Source organism: Tribolium madens, unplaced genomic scaffold, assembly GCF_015345945.1.
Source record: "Tribolium madens isolate multiple individuals breed KSU strain unplaced genomic scaffold, Tmad_KSU_1.1 Scaffold_1;HRSCAF=32;Tcas5.2_LG8, whole genome shotgun sequence".
Classification (NCBI taxonomy): domain Eukaryota; kingdom Metazoa; phylum Arthropoda; class Insecta; order Coleoptera; family Tenebrionidae; genus Tribolium; species Tribolium madens.
Window position 1 is genome coordinate 4,160,127 of NW_025400984.1, and position 17,647 is coordinate 4,177,773.

General features: G+C 38.7%; 6 protein-coding genes and 1 non-coding gene across 8 annotated transcripts in view; 4 read left to right on the forward strand and 3 right to left on the reverse strand.

Annotated features, from left to right (window-relative positions):
- The first annotated feature begins 110 nt into the window (after positions 1–110).
- LOC123003592 (thioredoxin domain-containing protein 9) lies at positions 111–1,354 on the forward strand. The gene is made up of 2 exons (XM_044396450.1): positions 111–195; positions 254–1,354. Exon 2 carries the CDS (start codon positions 259–261, stop codon positions 1,006–1,008), a length of 750 nt encoding a protein of 249 aa, XP_044252385.1. The 5' UTR covers positions 111–195; positions 254–258; the 3' UTR covers positions 1,009–1,354.
- Positions 1,006–2,120, reverse strand: LOC123003595 (charged multivesicular body protein 6-B). 2 transcript variants are annotated; one of them, XM_044396453.1, is made up of 5 exons: positions 1,805–2,117; positions 1,646–1,755; positions 1,356–1,596; positions 1,149–1,308; positions 1,006–1,100 (listed from the first exon to the last, which is right to left on the reverse strand). In XM_044396453.1, the coding sequence occupies exons 1-5, from the start codon at positions 1,868–1,870 to the stop codon at positions 1,057–1,059; spliced, it is 621 nt and encodes a 206-aa protein (XP_044252388.1). In that variant the 5' UTR covers positions 1,871–2,117; the 3' UTR covers positions 1,006–1,056. The 2 variants fall into 2 exon arrangements, with proteins under 2 accessions (XP_044252388.1, XP_044252387.1); XM_044396452.1 differs by having other exon boundaries at positions 1,006–1,308; positions 1,805–2,120.
- On the forward strand, positions 1,980–2,858 carry LOC123003594 (exosome complex component RRP40). Its single transcript, XM_044396451.1, has one exon. The coding sequence runs from the start codon at positions 2,152–2,154 to the stop codon at positions 2,845–2,847; it is 696 nt and encodes a 231-aa protein (XP_044252386.1). The 5' UTR covers positions 1,980–2,151; the 3' UTR covers positions 2,848–2,858.
- Positions 2,859–2,945: 87 nt separating this feature from the next.
- Positions 2,946–6,281, forward strand: LOC123003591 (probable serine hydrolase). The gene is made up of 3 exons (XM_044396449.1): positions 2,946–3,097; positions 3,155–3,202; positions 5,038–6,281. The coding sequence occupies exons 1-3, from the start codon at positions 3,070–3,072 to the stop codon at positions 5,874–5,876; spliced, it is 915 nt and encodes a 304-aa protein (XP_044252384.1). The 5' UTR covers positions 2,946–3,069; the 3' UTR covers positions 5,877–6,281.
- LOC123003596 lies at positions 5,904–6,409 on the reverse strand. Its single transcript, XM_044396455.1, has 2 exons — positions 6,248–6,409; positions 5,904–6,194 (listed from the first exon to the last, which is right to left on the reverse strand). Exons 1-2 carry the CDS (start codon positions 6,328–6,330, stop codon positions 5,948–5,950), a joined length of 330 nt encoding a protein of 109 aa, XP_044252390.1. The 5' UTR covers positions 6,331–6,409; the 3' UTR covers positions 5,904–5,947.
- Positions 6,410–7,400: 991 nt separating this feature from the next.
- The window catches only part of LOC123003723 (roundabout homolog 2-like), a 72,648-nt gene continuing 62,401 nt past the window's right edge, over positions 7,401–17,647 (reverse strand). Inside the window, exons 3-4 of the mRNA XM_044396682.1 lie at positions 11,348–11,626; positions 7,401–10,763 (exon numbers count right to left, since the gene is read on the reverse strand). Coding sequence (XP_044252617.1) covers positions 8,062–10,763; positions 11,348–11,626 — 2,981 coding nt within the window. The 3' untranslated portion in view covers positions 7,401–8,061. The remainder of the gene's footprint in view (positions 10,764–11,347; positions 11,627–17,647) is intronic.
- Positions 14,504–14,575, forward strand: Trnap-agg. Its single transcript has one exon. It is a non-coding gene; the product is annotated as a tRNA-Pro (tRNA).

The window sequence follows — 17,647 nt, forward strand, 5'->3', positions numbered from 1 at the left end:
TTAATTTTATTACGACTACTTAATTTCTAGAAAGTAAATAATTAAGAAATTATGATAATTAAGTTAAAAATGGTGATATTTTTTTGCTGAGATTTTCATGTTGGCAATATCATACTCTTGACAGTAACAAAAACAACACATTTCACATCATCCCATCTGAAGTTTAATTTGTATTAAAATTGTTAATTTCTGATAGTAATTAACTAAATTTAGACCCAAAGTGCGTTTTAGAGTAAAAATAATTCGTTTTCAGTCACGATGAACCAGTTAGAGGACAAAATCCTTCACGTAACAAAAGCAATTGAACGTCAGGTGGATTCCGCGATTGAACAAATTGAAAATTTGGACGTGAATGACTTGGAATCCCTCCGGAAGCAGCGTATCAACGAGTTAAAGAAACGTGAAGCGCAGCGTAACGAATGGCTGAGTCTTGGCCACGGCAAATACGAGGAATTAGCCGAGGAGAAAATGTTCTTCGATATTACAAAACAGTCCAAGAATTGTGTGGTCCATTTTTACACGAATTCGTCCCCCAGGTGCGCTATTGTGGACAAACATTTGAAAATCCTCGCCCCTAAACATATTGAGACACGTTTTGTGAAGCTGAACGCGGAGAAGTGTCCATTTCTGGCCCAGAATCTCAAAATTAAGACGATTCCGAGCATTGTTCTAGTCAAGGACAGTTTCATGATCGATAAAATCGTGGGTTTTACACAGTTGGGGAATCGTGACGACTTCACAACTGAAATCATGGAGTGGAGGATTGCACAGAATGGGGTTATTGATTATGAGGGGGACTTGTTGACGCCCCCACATTTGCAAGAGAAGAAGAGTAAATCGAGTGGGAAGAAAATCAGGGATGGGGCTTATAATAACGACGATGAGGATTTGGATATTGAGGAGTATGCTTTAAACAGGGATTCACTCAAAAGTGGGGATAGTTTGAGTAAGGTTCAGTCGACTGAATTGACCCCCGAAGAGGCAGCAGAGTTGGGCTTAGATGACTAAACTTTTATACTTAAATTTATTAACTTTACAAAATTAAAGGATATAAAATCAGGCCTCCAGTGCGACTGGTTCCTCTCGCCGCTTCTTTTTCTCTAAATTTGATAAGACATTATTTGAAATTTGAAAATTGGGATTTATACCTTTAACCGGCGATTCTGGCACCTCTGAAATTATTTCTTTGGGTTCAGGTTTGTCTTCAGGGACACTTGGCAAGGATTGACTTATAATTTCAGCCAATTCGTCCTCAACAGCTGCTTCATCCTCTTCAGTCAATCCTCCACTCAAAAGTGCATTTATTTCCTAAATTAACAAACTAAGATTTTTGTAATAAAAATATAACACCCAACCTCTTGTTTCTCTGCTCCCTCTCGTGTCTCCTCCAGGATTCTCTCAATGTCCTCAATATTGAGTGCTTCATTGACCTTCTTTAGGGCCTCATTTCCCTGCTTCAGTCCATTTACTACTTCCAATTCAACTTGGGCAAACTCAATATCGTGTGTGAGACGCTCTAAATTATCCAACTGATTATCAGTTTTTTGTAAAAGAGACTCCTGGAAGCGTTTTTTGCGCAAAAGTAACTTGGCTCGTCTGAAATTAATCGTATTAAACTCAATTAAAGACTGACAGTACAACTAACTCTTTTTGTCCTTTATTTAACAGTTTTTTGGCCAATTCTCGGTCCGAGGCTAGTGATAATTCGATTCGTTTCTGGTATTGTTTCAATTTATCCCTTTGTTGCTTTAATTGCTACAAAAACACTCAAATAAAATCTAAAATAAGCCAATTTGACACAAACCAAAACGGCCTTATCCTGTTGCGTGATTCTTGAAACTGGTTTTTTCTTACCGAAAATAATTCCCATTTTTAGGTGATTCAGGGGGCTTCACAATTTTTCTGACACCTGTCAATTTGTTGAGGTTATGTATTTAAGAATCCACAAATTGATAAAAATTCCCTCAATTCAATGACACAAATCAATCACACTATATCATAGCCTCGATCACAAATAAAATTAATACACAACTGGGGTCACAACATTGAAAATTTTATCAATTTAATCCTACAATCTAGTGATTTATTTTTTATTTTGTTGGCAATTTATGATATGACAATTTGGGGTTATGTCAAATTCAAATCTCAAAAATGCTGAAAGACAGTGAGAACCGGGCCGTATTCCCCGGTGACGTTATAAGAGACATCAAATCGGTGAAAGGAGTGACTATTTTGGGGCCCGGCTTGCACCAGAACGAATCAGAGCTCAATTCCGTCCGAGTGACGCGCAGCGGGAGTCTTCATTTTAAGCCCCCCAATGTCTACTGGGTGGAGCACGACCAGAAGCGCTATATCCCCAAACGTGGGGACTTGGTCGTAGGAATAGTAGTGAAAAAATCGGGTGATTTGCTTAAAATCGACATTGGGGCCAGTGAGCCCGCTTCATTGTCGATGTTAGCATTCGAGGGGGCCACCAAGAAGCAAAAGCCCGACTTGCAAGTAGGTGATTTGGTCTACGGGAAGTTGCTGAACGCGCATAAAGAAATGGAGCCCGAGTTGGTGTGTGTTGACTCTTATTTCAAAGCGGGGAAGTTGGGGCCCTTGTCGAACGATGGGTTTGTGGTGACGGCCAGTTTGGGGCTGGTGTACCGGTTGTTGGACCCCGAGAACCCGATTTTGGAAACCTTGGGGAAGCTTTTCCCGTTTGAGATTGCGGTGGGGATGAATGGCAAGGTTTGGGTCAATGCGAAAAGTGTCAAAGATGTTTTAACTGTGATTAGGTGTCTCGAGGTGGCTGAGGCACAGGACGATAAAACGGTGCTTGATTTATGTAAACAATTTAAATAAATATTTAATAAGAATGAGAATTTTTATTTTTAATCCCTTGGACTTTGAAATGAGGATTAGTCTCGTATGAGCCCCACTAATGACGATTTAATGTCTAGTCACTTGCATCAACATCAAAGTCATTTGCTTTCACGTGCCGCTCAATAGTAGTGGTGGTTCAGGTGGGGTTTGCATGATAACAAATCGTGTCTCTGTGGGAAAAACTTGTCATTTATCGTCAAAATGAGTGATAAAACAAATGGGTTTCACGGTACGTTAAATCTCACGTTTTTTTTTTGCCACTGACCTGACCTAACCTTACTTTTAGACGATTTCGAGGAAGTTCGGGTTCCGGTACCGTGGGGCCATATTAGTGGTGAGCATATTTTTCATGATTCATTATTTTTTCATAAGCTGATTGGGAATTATTCATAAAAAACATGCACGTTTCGAGTGGCTCATTAATGCTTATTTCTGTTATCAAACAGTCTGATAGTGATAACACTTCATAATAATTAAAATAATACTACTAGCGTAAAAAAGACAATTAGTTTGTTTTAATTACTTTGCAATTTGAAATTTATTGTGCTGTCATTTGTTGTTTCCAAGCCTGCTTTGGGTTCGCCAAGTCTAGGCATTTGCACATTCATTTGTTTCTAAATAGAGCATAAATAATAGGACCTTTTGTTTCTTTGACAACACGTGTGGCATTCATAACATTATCCTAATGTCAAATATTTATTTTTTGTTGAATTATCTTCTGCAAAATGTAGTCTCGCGATTTGCGAAAAATGTAAATAAGTAAATAGAAGGTGATCTGACGCTCCTGTCAGCCCATTTTGGGGACTTTGGACTTTGATATTTGAATTACGTGGTTTGGGTGCCTCACTGCCTCCGGCAGTAGAACACCGGAAATTTTGCGGTTTGCTCTTTCACCCATAAATTATTGAAGTAAAGGTGAATGAAAAAAGCTTCGGGTTTTTCTTCACTTTTTACTAGTTTTGAGTTGTTTTTGTCCCAAAATGGCGGCAAAATGTTCAATTTTACTACTTGCCAGAGTTACCTTAGATACATAGACAGCTTTCAAGCTTGGTTTTTGACTTTTTTATTAATTTGTTCCAGTCCCATGTCTGCTGCAGTAGCATAATAACACATTTTTATAGCAAGAAAAAATATTTAAAACAAACATTGAATTAAAACTGTATTGATTTTTTTGAAATATAAAATTTTGGTGCTTAAAAAACGCAATTGTCAAAGTTAATTTTGACATTTTTGACAGATTTCATTCATTATTAACACTTGACAAGTTGACACTTGATCAATTTGTAAAAACTGTGTAAACTTGTTTTCTCTGTTCTAAATTATAATTAAATAAAACGGCCCTTACACAGTATCCTAATTTTCACGTTTTTTCACGTCAAACTTGACGTTAAATCCTGCTCTTCAGCGGATTTTCAAAAAGTGTCCAAAAATTTAATTTAATTTTTATTTATTCAAAATTGACTTATTTGGAAACTCATGATGATGTAATATATTACAAAATCTTTGAAATTGTTATGAATGACTATTACCAATATTTGAATAGAGAATAAAATTCATTATGTAGATGAAATTTATTATCCGGTATTTACGTTTTTAATATTCTTTTCTACCGTGCGATCAAATAAAAAATAAATTAGAGTAAATTCTACAGTTGGCAACACATTGGCTGGGAATTTGGGCTTGAAATTTTCCATACAAACTGAAAGTGAAAATGACCATCCACCGTTTTCCTCTTGTACAGCAATAAAAAAATTCTGCTCTAAAGTGAACATTATTTCACTCAAAAGAAATAAAACTCAAACTTGTCAAAGTTTCCGCTGACATTTGATCAAAAATCAGGATTGCCATCTGAAGGACTTTAATCACCGCCTACTCTAATTTATCTATTTTTTTGATCGCACGGTATTAAGTTGGAGCGAAATTGGCAATTTTCTTGTTACTATTCGAAATTTTTGCAAAAAATGAATTGTTTAATTTTTTTTTTCATTTACTCGGTGTAATATCCATAAAACATTACATAAGCGCATAAGTACTACACTGTTGTAATAAAACTAACTCATTATTATATGCATGAAGGTAAGAAGCCCCAGATTTAAATTGCAAATGTCGTATTAAGTAATCGCAAGTCTAGAGGTGAAGGACCTAAACAGTGGTTGTTTTTCCCCAAAGGCAAATGGTGGGGTCCCAAATCCACTCAGCCCATCCTGGCCATCCACGGCTGGCAAGACAACGCGGGCACTTTCGACACCTTGGCCCCCTTGCTCGCCGCCAAAGGCCACTCAATCCTCTGCGTGGACCTCCCGGGGCACGGCTTATCCTCGCACCTCGCCGACGGCCACTGCTACTACCTCTTCTGGGACGGCATCCACATCGTCCGTCGCATTGTCAAGCATTTCAATTGGGGCAAAGTCACCCTCATGGGGCACTCTCTCGGGGGCGGAATCGCCTTCCTCTACGCGGGGACTTACCCCGACCAGGTCGACAAGTACATCAGCTTCGACATCGCGAGCCCTAGTGTCCGCGACCCCGCCAAGCTCGTGGCCAGCATCCCCGAGTGTGTCGACAAGTTCCTAAAGTACGAGACCCTCACCCCCGAGCAAATGCCTTGTTACAAATACAAGGATATGATCGATATCGTGGAGGAGGCCTACAAGGGGGGCGTCTCGAGGCGCTCCTGCGAGGTGATGATGCGTAGGGGAATGCGTCCGGCGGAGCACAAGGAGGGCCACTTTGTCTTTAACAGAGACCCGAGACTTAAAGTGGCCGCACTTGCGTTCATGACGCCGGATCAAGTGTTGCAGTTTGCGGCCCGGACCACGTGTCGGGTCTTGAACATCCGGGGGAACCCCGGAATGAAGTTCGACTTCCCGGAGTTCTACGATAGGGTGCTTGACGCGATTGACAAACAAGGGAAGGTGGAGAGGCACGTGGTCGAGGGGAGTCATCATCTCCATCTCAATAACCCGGAACGGGTCGTTGACATTGTTGATCAATTTCTCGCGTCGTAAAATTGTGATATTTATTTATTGACAGTATTTTTATTGTTGACTCATTGTAGTTTCTTATTTTAAATAAATGTTTACACGAAAATTGGTAAATTACATCGCCAGGTGGTCACGACGAGGGATGGTTCGTCCTGGTAGCGTTTACAAATTTCCTCCCATTGCATTTCAGTGGGGCTAAAAATCGCCTTGGAACGAAGATTTCCTTTCACAGTTTCCAAATCTCGCAAGATGGTTTTATTGCGTTCTTTGGCTTCTTCCAGTGAAAGGAATTTTCGGTTTTTGGCGTCGACGTTGCTATTTTTGCATTTTTCACGTTTCTCACTAGAAAATTTTAAATTAATTTATTTATTTTTGTTGTAAATTGTTAAACAAACATGTCTTGAAATAAAGTTTCGATTTTCTCCTCTTCCTGTTTGTATTTATTCAGTATTTCCTCAACTTCCGGTACTACAGGCATTGTCACTTAAATTTTTGTCGTTTATGCTTGTTACCATGGCAACGGATGCGTTTGAAGTGGTTACTTGGCGGCGGGAGAATTAAAATATGAGGGCCTATGTGTTGAATTGCAATTTTGAAACTAATAAAGAATGCATTACTGATAACAAAATATCATGTCCATTATTAATTAAGTATTTTTAAGTACTTATTACAATTTAAATTATTCGAACTGTATATATTTTGCAAAAAACGTACGCATATTACGTCATAAATATTTTATTAACAGTTATTTTTATATGTTAAATGAAAAATTATTTATTTGTTATGGGTTTAAAGAAAATGATACGGTCCAGGACTTAAATTAAAATTTTGGTGTATTGTTGGTTGCCTGAATACAAATACCGGAATTATTTTTTTTACATATTTTTGAGTCAATTTTTTGAACTCTTTATCGAAAAGGTTTTTGGGACCCAGTTTTGCCAGTTCATGGTCCGAAACGTTCCCACCAGTGGCGGCGGTAGTTTTCTTATCAACTAGAACGGAACTTTTGTTATAAAATCTCAATATTCCGGCTCATTATTCAAACCGAGAACTATTTTACTACTTGTTAACACAATCGAGCCATAAAAAATATTCAAAATGCTACGCACATTGCAATAAAACACCGATTATTGGCCCCTTTGTAGAATTTTTATATAGTTTGCCAGCAAACGACAATAAACTTGCATATAGTTCACGATAACAGGACAGTAATTTACATTTTATCATAAGGATATTGATAAGTATTATCATAAAAATAGTTCAGGTATGTCGAGCTACCTTACCACCGACGTGTCAGAAAAAGACAGATGGTATTTTTGAAATAATGATTCGAAAAATTGTAATAATATGGTAAAAATGACACGACGACGGTATTTCAAGTCCGACTTTCAAACGGTTCGGGTGTTTGGTGCTCGAGTTAGTCTCAATACATTCAAACTAACTTGAGCCTTGCGAATAATTCTTGAGATTTTACAACGATTTGTTCGTGTGGCTCGAGTTAGATACGAATGTTTTTTCTACAAATTCACAGAAGAGAAAAAACAGGTACGCATTTAAAAATTTTATTACTTTTAAATACTGTACATACATGGTATAACATATACAATGGCACGTTATTTATAAAAATATAATGAGCATGTTTCTTACATCAACCAATCGAGAAACCAAAGGAAGACGAAGGAAATTAAAAAAGAATTCGAGTTTGACGCAATTTCGAGGAAAAATGTGGCAACGCCGCATTAACCTAACCGAAAAAGGAAATTTTATGTGGTGCTTATCAGCAATAGTGGCCTCGCTGCATTTATTTTTGAGTATTTATTCATTTTTGATAATTTTAATGAGGCAAAAATAATGCCTGATAAGGAGGGAGGCTATTAACAAGGTGACAGTGTTGCCACTTTGTCCTTCGTTTCCCGCGTCGGACTGAAATAACTCTACGTCTAGTTAAGAAATATACAACCAGTCACAATTTATACATAACTCCTTGATATGTTTTTATACAATTTAAATATCGATGAGGATTATAATTTTACGGGTTTAACTATGAACCAAGCTTAAAAATGGACGATTAGACGCGACCTTTTCAAGATCAATTACTAGACACACACACGCTCGAACCCAAATGACTAGACAATAAAAATAACCCCAGTCTCTCAAAAAACATTAACAAGTTTAATACTGCTTCAATAACCAACAAAATCACTCAAATTCACAACATATTGCCAGGCTCACTCCTCGTCGAGGCATGATAGACCTGTTTATGTGGCGTAAAACTACTCAAAGAAGGCGTGGCGTTGCGCCATGACAGGCCGGGCGGGCCTACACGCGCATACACCGGCTGATTGGGCGACACGAGATCGGGAGGATTCTCATTGGACGATTTGCGGTCTTTCTTTGTACGACGTAATGTTTGATTTGGCGCGAAATACGAATCCGAGTACACTTTACGATTGTAATAACCGCCGTTGTTTGACGGGTAAGGGGGCTCTTCGGGGCTACTGGGCACCCACACCATCCTGCGCCCCCCTGTTACTAGAGTCGTAGTCGCGTAAGGGGCCGGCGAGATGAGTCCATTAGCGTCGACTTCGGCGTAATCCGCCAAATTAGGACTCGCGTACTCCTGGACTTGCATATACTTGCGGCCCAATTGGGAGTTTTTCTCCGAGCTGTAGTCGAGATGGTCAGGACGTGTGTACTCTTTCTGGTGGAGGGGGTTGGGGTGTAGGTTGACTTCCGGTTGAGGTGTCAGTTTGGAATACTCCGGGAGAGTACTAGAATAATCCGGGAGTGTGTCCTTGTCTAACCATAGAGGGGTTTCGGTTTTGGACGCTAAGGGGGTTGTCAAAACCCCTCCGTTTGATCTGCTTGGTGTCAAAGTTTTCTTTGACAACATTTGACGTCTCCGGACTAGTAACATGGCGCCAAATAGGAGTACCATCACTGATACCATACTGATCAGTAGTGCCATGAACCAAGTTTCGGTGATAAAATCCCCAGATTGTATGTCTATAGGCCTTTGTTGGTGGTGATCTGTCATTCTTGATGCTGGGTCTAGACGCAGGATGGCAGCGGCGCTAAATGGGCCTAAGCCGGCTCTGGTCGATGCTGCCACTCTCACATTGTATGAAATCCCCGCCGTTAAATTCCCTAAAAGGAGGGTGGGGGTCGTACCAACTGTCACTGTGTCGATATTTCCGGTTCCGTTTGCTTTAATCTCGATTTTGAAGCCTTGGAGGTCCCCATTGAGGGTTTCAAGGGGTGGAGGCTTCCATTTTAAATAAACAGCGGTCGAATTGAGGAGTAAAGCTTCCATGGATGTTGGAGCTTCAACAGGCACGTCTTCTAAAGTCCGGACAGTACGAGAATTGGAAGGTTGTCCTTCAACAGTCTTGTAAAAAGGCACAAGGAAGAATTCATAACGTGACCACTTTTCTAAATTATTGACAGTAAAACTTGACGAACCTCCAGTGTGAAGAACTGTCAACATGCTATAGGGTCTAGGAAGATCAGGGGGGCCGTCTAGAGTCACATAATAAATGTAGAGGCCTTCAACATATTGTGCATCGAGTATTTCCCAGACTAGTTTAATCGCAGTTGATAAAACAGGAATCGCTTCTGTCAACCGAACTATATCACCTTTGACAAGACTTGCTCTCGCTTCGCTCAACACTGTCACTTCGGGGTTTCCCCAATTCTGGGTCGTGTCAGGGCCGACTATGATTATATCGGATAATTGCGACGGTGGGCCTAACCCATGCCCATTTTCGGCCCGTACCAAAAAAGTATATGGTACCTCCGGACTTAACAAATGTTGGGTATACGTGGGGCCCTGAACCCGTCTTGCGACCACAGTCCAAGTCGGAGTAACCCCCTCCTCACGCCCAAACAATTCGATTTGATATCCTAGTAGGCTCGACGAGCCGATTTTATTGTTTTGACCCCACGTGATCGTGACACTGCCCTCTGATTGGTTGAGAGCATGTGGCCGGCTTGGAGGTCCCGGAAGCATGATAGCTTCCGGAGCTTTGAAAAAATTAATATTGGGATTTTTGGGGTTTTCGACGAGAAGATGGCCACTCCAGGTAGCTTTACCGCTCCGGGAGGATGCTACACATGTGTAGAGTCCGGAATCGTCTTTGTGTAAATTGTGGATTTCCACCAATCCGGGATTAGTGGCATTAATCCGGTCAGAGGATGCAACTGGAAGACTCTCCTTGTACCAGGATATCACCGGAGTCGGATTTCCGGTTGCTTCACACGAAAGAAACGCCACGGAGTTGATCGGAAGAGTTTGGTTGACCGGCCCCCGGATTATCACCGGAGGCGGTCGTTCCTCACGTGATGTGACCGTTAACCGAGTCCGGGTGGAGGCCGAACCGGCGGCATTAACCGCCGAACATATAATAACCGTTCCGGAGTTTTGAGGTTGGGCGTTTTTCAGCGTCAGGGTTGATTTCCCGTCAGTTGTGAGTGCTTGGTAGTTTCCCGAGGACGTTCCAGGGTAGATTAAGGTTCGGTCACCCTCAAAAGACCAAAAAATGAACGGTTTGGGGCTCCCCTCGACGTTGCAATGGAAGGAAACATCACGGCCTGATTCGACAGTTTGTGCTAGAGGTCGGGTGGTGAAAGTCGGGGGTGCGTGGACTGTGAGGAAGGCGGTGGCGGTGATAGCCCCCGCGTAGTTGTCGGCCTCGCAGGTGTAGCGGCCTTGGTCGAGAAGGGTGATTCGTTCGAGGCGGAGGGTGCGGTCTTCGAGGACTCGGACACGGCCCAGGGGCATGGTACCACCGGGGGCGTTGCGCCGCCAGAGCACGTCGGGCAAAGGGTCGCCCCCCACGGCGCAAGCGAAGTCCACAGTGGACCCCACGAGCGCCGTTTTGTCTTCGGGGGACTTAATCAGAAAAGGTTTCACTGAAAAAGAAAAAAGAAACTTATTAATTGACACAAAATTTCGAAATTGGTAACACTGAAATGAATGACAAATGACTATAAAATTGTGACGTTTGAAGTTGATAGTCACTGTCGCCAACATAATTTCAAAGTCACAGGCCACTGCGATGAGAAAGCATGCATCGTACAATAGTAAGTTTTCAAATTAGAAGTTGGTACTAAGGTCAAATATTATGAAATAAGAAGAGATAAAATTAAAAAAGGTACTTAGTTACAATGTATTCAAAAAAACTCTGTACTTTGCTGTCTTACTTTATTAAAAATAATTTATTTTTTAATTGATGCCACTTTGTTTTTCAGATGACTCAGAGTTAACGTTGGTAATAAAATTTATCAAAATACAGAAGAAACTTTTTTTTTTAATTTATCAGAAAACTAACAATAAAAGAGAAAAAAGATTCTCTTTGGTAAAAGTGAAAGAAATTCAATATTAAAAACTAGTTAGGAGTGTAAACTGTGAAAAAGCAAAATCACTGAAACTATAGAATACCAACTTGACAAAAATAAAGCAATAATGTATTTCATTATAATAATATTTATCGTACCATAGACCTTCAGGATGGCCACCGCCGACTCCCTCACCCCCGCCGTGTTCTTCGCCACGCATTGGTACCTCCCGTCGTCGTTTGGTTTGGTATCAGTGATGGCAAGATTCGACCCATCGACCAGTTTGAGCCTCCCTTCGACATCCAGCGTATGTCCATCCTTGCGCCAGAAAACTTGTGGCTCAGGTGTGCCCCTCGGTGGGGCGCACTCCATCACGATATCCTCCCCTGCTGCCACTCTCGTGCTCTGGGGCTCCAGCCTGAACTCGTCTCGTAAAACTGCAACAATCGGTCAATTTTAAGCAAATAAAAACGAATGGCCGGAATTTAAAGGCAATTTGGTGGATGGGAACCCCGGAAATTGCAATTCCAATGAATCAACAGTTTTCATTTCCCGTCTTGGCGATTTTTCGATTAAAATTTGCGCGATAATTGAATTGTCGTGATATTCGTTAGAGCGGATTGGCAATTACCCCAAAAATTAAGACTGAGATTAAAGTGCAACCCTTATGGGGGCTGTCAAACAAAATCTAGACGTTTATCGTGGATATGGCACCGGTGGGGGTTTATATGTGCCGGAGTTTTACATAAATTCTGATAACGGAAGAAAGTTTTCGCGGAGGGTGGATGCTGAATGGCCGGGGGCGGTTACCCCCGACATGCATGTATCAATATGTACAACACAACGCTATATTATTAAGCTAATATGCGTACAGAGTCTGATGACCAGATCAATCAAAGCCAGGATACAGACAGGAGCGAATATTGATGCTATTGGCAGCCTAAGTGAGTTTTACTACACAGACAGGCCGTAAGTAATTGGATTTCGACCTATACATTAACCCAAAATAGAGCCATAAAGCGATTAATAAAAAAAATCAAAAAAAAAATTCACGGTTATGCAACCAAATATACAGAAATTAAATTAGGTGTTTTCAAATCCACATACAACGGGGGGCTAGAAATTAAAAATTGCTAATTTGTATGTAAACATTTTTGTTTTTCTGTTTAAACATGTCACAAAATCAAGCTACTAGTGAAAATGTGATGAACTATCCTCTGCGGCTATGCAACCAAATATACACAAATTCATTTTGGTGTTTTTTTAATTAATATACAGCGTGTCCCAGAACTTGAGAATTGCCAATTCGTGTGTGAAAATGTTTTTGTTTGTGCGTCTGTTGGATAAAATTGTAGATTTGTTTGGGTCCCGTTTTGTAATTGCGTTTCCTGCAATCAAACAGTGGCAAAAGGGATTAATGAAATTCCCCGAAAATAAATTCCTCTCGCAGATGAGTTTTATTGATCCCGTTGTCCGACAATTACACCGTTCGAATCACGAAAACGCACTTAAATCAATTGTCGGAATATCTTGTCTCTCCGCTACCATGAATAAATTTTTGAACAAAAGCACTCCGGGGTGGTGTTTTGTGATTGATTGGGTAGTCGAGTTTAATTTCAGTTTTTTCCAAAGTACGTTTACTTTGCATTTATATTGTGTTCGAGGGAGGTGTCTATATTCTCCTCTCTTTCAATCAACTTTATTAATATTCACTATTCTTGGGTTGCGACCAGCTACAGACTCGGAAAACGCCTCGTTTGTGCAAGGAATGGAGTGTGAAATGAAAAAGGGTGGCCTGTCTAAACATCCCCCATTTGTTTATTTGACTTGTATCGTACCAAGTGTCTCTTTCCCACGGATTTTTTACAAATTTTTGACCTCGTAACGAGCTCTGACGTTAAATTTGATAAAGCTAATGCGAATCATAACAAAGAACAACAGCTGACACCAATAAAAAATGGGACCGGAGGCGCAGGATAACGACGTTAGCCTTTATCGAATTACGCAATGATACCGGGCGAAGGAATTCGGGAACTGGGGGCCTCAGGCAGCGTTACCTGTTTTGCCCTTCTTAATAAAATAAGTCTAATTTTAATAAAATGAATACGTATTTAATTTTATTTTGTTGTAATTTTGACTTGGCAACGCAACAAAAAATAAATCCCCGTCTGAAATTTGAGGAAATTGTGAATCGTTTTTGTTTTATCATGTAAGTCTGGCACGTGATGGAAGGATAGTTTATTAATCTCGTCAAAAATGCAACTTTTTGCGTGTGAAAATTTAAAAATCGTATCGCTGCCTATTTAGTTCGGGCCCGAATCGATTTATCCCATCACGAAACCTTTCAAAATGTCGTTTCACATGAAACGTTATATCTCCAGCAGGAGGCAATATCCCTCCAACTATTTGTTTTCTTCTATACGTATAAACAGAAAATAATTTATTTTATACATTGCGTGCCATAACAAAACAAAAAATAAATCGTTCGTTAACCTAAACAGGGGCGAGTCCTTTGTGACTCACACAATCGGACTTGTTTTGATTCGAAATTACTGTTTAAGTTGAAAAAATTCATTAAAGGACTCATCCTCATCCCCTTATCTCGTTGCTGAATACAAACAAAAACAGGGAAGCTTTAAGCTTCAGGTTGGCGGCGCTGTTAATTCTATCTGTTACACGCGTACCAACTTAATTACGGCATAAAACGCAAACTTAATAGTTGGAATTGCCGTTAATATGGACCCCCTTTTGCAGACATCTGCTCAAAGATCGAAGATAACGGAGGACGTGAGCCGCCTCCGGTTAAGCGCCAAATTTAAACGTGACGTTCAAGGCGTATTTCTCTAAAAACTTTATTTAGATGTTTTGTAGTGCTTTTACGACATGAATTTTATAAAGGATGCTCTCGTACTGTGATTTATGCAGGACACGAACTGCCTCACTTTGTAGTTTCACGATAAATTCTATTTGGAAAATAAATATTCCGGCGGTGTATTGTTGGTTGCATACACTAGACACATCTGCAAAATCAGAATTAACTCATTTATGTGATTTATATCACAATTATTTGTACTAAATGAGACTATAATTTGTGAATTTGTTACTCCACAAATAACAAATTGTATAAAATCTATAATTTATATTTAATCCCGTCTGGTTATTTTTATTACTAGTGGTTGGTGTGACAATAAATTAATTAATTGAAGTACATTTATTAAAAACTTTTGTTCGGTTTTTGTCACAATTAATTGATCGAGATCATTGCTGAATGGCCAAGTGTTGAATTGCGTGGTATGCGGTTAAACTAAACAGCTGGCTCGTTGGTCTAGGGGTATGATTTCCGCTTAGGGTGCGGGAGGTCCCGGGTTCAAATCCCGGACGAGCCCGACTTTTTTCTTATTTTTTTTCGCTCTAAATAGCCCCATTTGCGTCACGCGACATTTCCCGCGATAAAAATCTTGTTTATATTTAACTGAAACAATTTACGCACCTGTTGTGGCATTTCCCTTTCTCATGTCGAGAATTCTTACTTTGAAATTTAATTACGTCGAAAGTCTGTAAACTATGATAATCGCATAAACGTCTAGAAATAGCTCGAGGCTGATACCGATAAAAGTACAAGGGAATTAGCATAGCGAAGGCCTGCGTACTGTTTTCATTGAATTAATTACTTGTTTAGACAAGTCTAACAAAACAGCCGAACCATGCGCGGTTTATTGCCCCACCTTGTATTCGAAACAATTTTTAAATAATGCATTATTCATAAATTGGTATTTTTATTACAACAATTTTATGCGAGTTATACAACCAATGATGCGTGTCGTGTTGGTTGCATAATCACGACGTTGTCAAACTTAATCAATAGAGGTGAAACAGGATACACCTCTATTAGTCTAGCTGAAAATGTCCCAAGTCATCGTTTTTTCGCTTGAAATTCCCCTCCAGCCACTTATAATATTAAATTATATTCGGGGAGACATAAATCCGGCGATTTTTAGTTTTTTATTAAGGGCGGATGATTTATTACTTAATCATTATAAATCATGAGTCTTATTAGAAAAATTCGAATCGATTCGAGCACACACACCGCTTATTATTAATTAATGATCAATCCTCGTCAAATATTTACTTTGCTCAAACGGTGAGATTCGAGTTATCGAAGCAAAAGCTATTGGTTTATGTTAAATAAATATTTTCGTAGCTGACTGGATAAAGTTTAATAGCGGTGGTTTTTTGTGAGGGTGGACACCTAAAACTAACAGAAATTTGCAAAGTAAGGGCTGGGTCATCACATTTATTTAACAGAGGGCTGGCCACGTCTGAAATAATCAGATTAATAACGTTGCGTTTCGATATTTATGAAAAAAGTAATCCCTTGTATTTTTCCCAACAATGGAACGTCGAGATCTCATTACCCGATAAAAGGGGCTCAGTCAGGCTGATATTTTATAAAGAATCCGATATAAATTAAAAAAAGACACATCTCGAAGATCAGATGGTCTTAAGAGAGGGCAAAACAAACAAAATCTATCTCGAAAGATGGCGGTTAGGTTTGTGAAATATCCCTCGAGGACTCGACCTCTCTAAATAAGAAACGGCCAATGATTAAATAGATAGAAAAACAAAAGTGACCGTCAAAGGAAGATTGGAGTCGTTACGAAAACCGAAACGTATTTTCTTAAATAACATCGAAACAGGTTTCTTGACGATGAGATTCGAATTTCGCGCCAGATGTTTAACGCTCGGGGATATTTCCGCGGTGAATATTGAGTTGTAAGTTCGAGTTTAATGAAATAGAAAATAGGGAGAGGGTGGGAAGTTTTCTAGCTTGAATTATTGGGGAAGTTGAATTGTGAATTGCATTTTCAAATGTTTAGTCTCAAATGATGAATTTTGAGTCTTATTTACAAGCAAATGCAGAATTTCAAGCAGTATTTGAACAATAAAAAACGTAACTACAGTACAACTTCGATTATCCGAGCCCAACATAATTCGAACAAACCTCCGCAATCCGAACTTTTTCAGAAAAAGTAGCTTTGATGTTTTAAGAAAAAGGTGATATGTAATTCTCGACTTTGCATTTTTTACATTATTTTACGTCTAACAAAATAAAAAAAAATTCAAAATTGGCCACTCATCCAGTAGTAAAGTTTGAAGGTTTATCCAAGACAGAGCTTGAAAAACTTCATTATCAGGGGAATTTTTGACAGAAAAGTCTAGATTTTGAAGCTGTTTTAAGAATATGTTTCCTTTGATTTTTAATTTATACACGAGTTCTGAATGTTTTTATATGAGTTTTAAGAGAATATTTCAATGTTTTACTAAAATAAACAAAATAAGAAGTTTGATAATCAGAAAAAATGTAAAATTCTGTATCTGCATTATTTCGGATTATCGAGATTGCACTGTACTTGTAGTAACAATTTTTATGGGAGAAATGGACAGTAGAAAAAATGTGTAATGTATAACAATCCATTTCAGAACAAATTTTGCCATTTTTTACCTTGTTTTGGCAAAATCTTTTGAATTTTGTGAGTTACTCAGTGAAAATAGCCTATTTTTGTTTTAATTTTGCAACTTTCTACTTCGATTCAAGAAAATCTTTCAAATTTAATATGTTTTTTAATGAAAAACGCTCTGATAAACCCATTAAAATAATATATTTCAGGCCGATTTTAGCGCGATTTTTTGTTATGTTTTGTAAAACATTATGAAATTTAGTCTTTCTCGTCAGAAACCTTTGAAAAGTGAAAATAAGCAAAAGTAACTTATTTTAGAACTACTTCTCCAATTTTTTGTCTTATTTCAGTAAAATATTCCAAATTTTGTAACTTTCAAAGTTGAAATCTCTTCTAAATTTTTAAAAAATAGCACAATTTAGATCAAATTTTGGAATTTTCTACTTACATTGTCAAACATTTTTTGAAAATAGGTAAAAAAGCAACGAAAATAGGTAAAAACGATTCATTTGCAGATGTATTTTTGCAATTCTTAACTTTGTTTTAGCAAAATCTCTTGAATTTTGTAACTTTCTCAGTGAAAAACTTTCCTAAATTCAGAAAATGACACTTTTTTATAGCAATTTTCTTTACAAAAACGTTTTGAACTAGTCAAAATAAGCGGAAATAACGCATTTCAAAACTAGTCTTACTATTTTCTATTTTGTATGGCCAAATATTCTGAATTTCGGACTTTCTCATTAAAAAACTTTCCTAAACTCATAGAAAACGCATTTTAAACCAAATTTCAAAATTTTTTACCTTGTTTATGGAGAAAGTTTTAAAATTCAGTAAGTTTCTCGGTATAAACATTCTGAATTTACAAAAAAACATGCGAAAATACACATTTAATTATTAATCAATTTTTTCAAAACTTAATAACAGTTGCAAAAATTGGACGCTTCTTATTCAGTTCTTTTTTTATTAGGTTTTGAATGAAGTGTTTTAATAATACGAGTA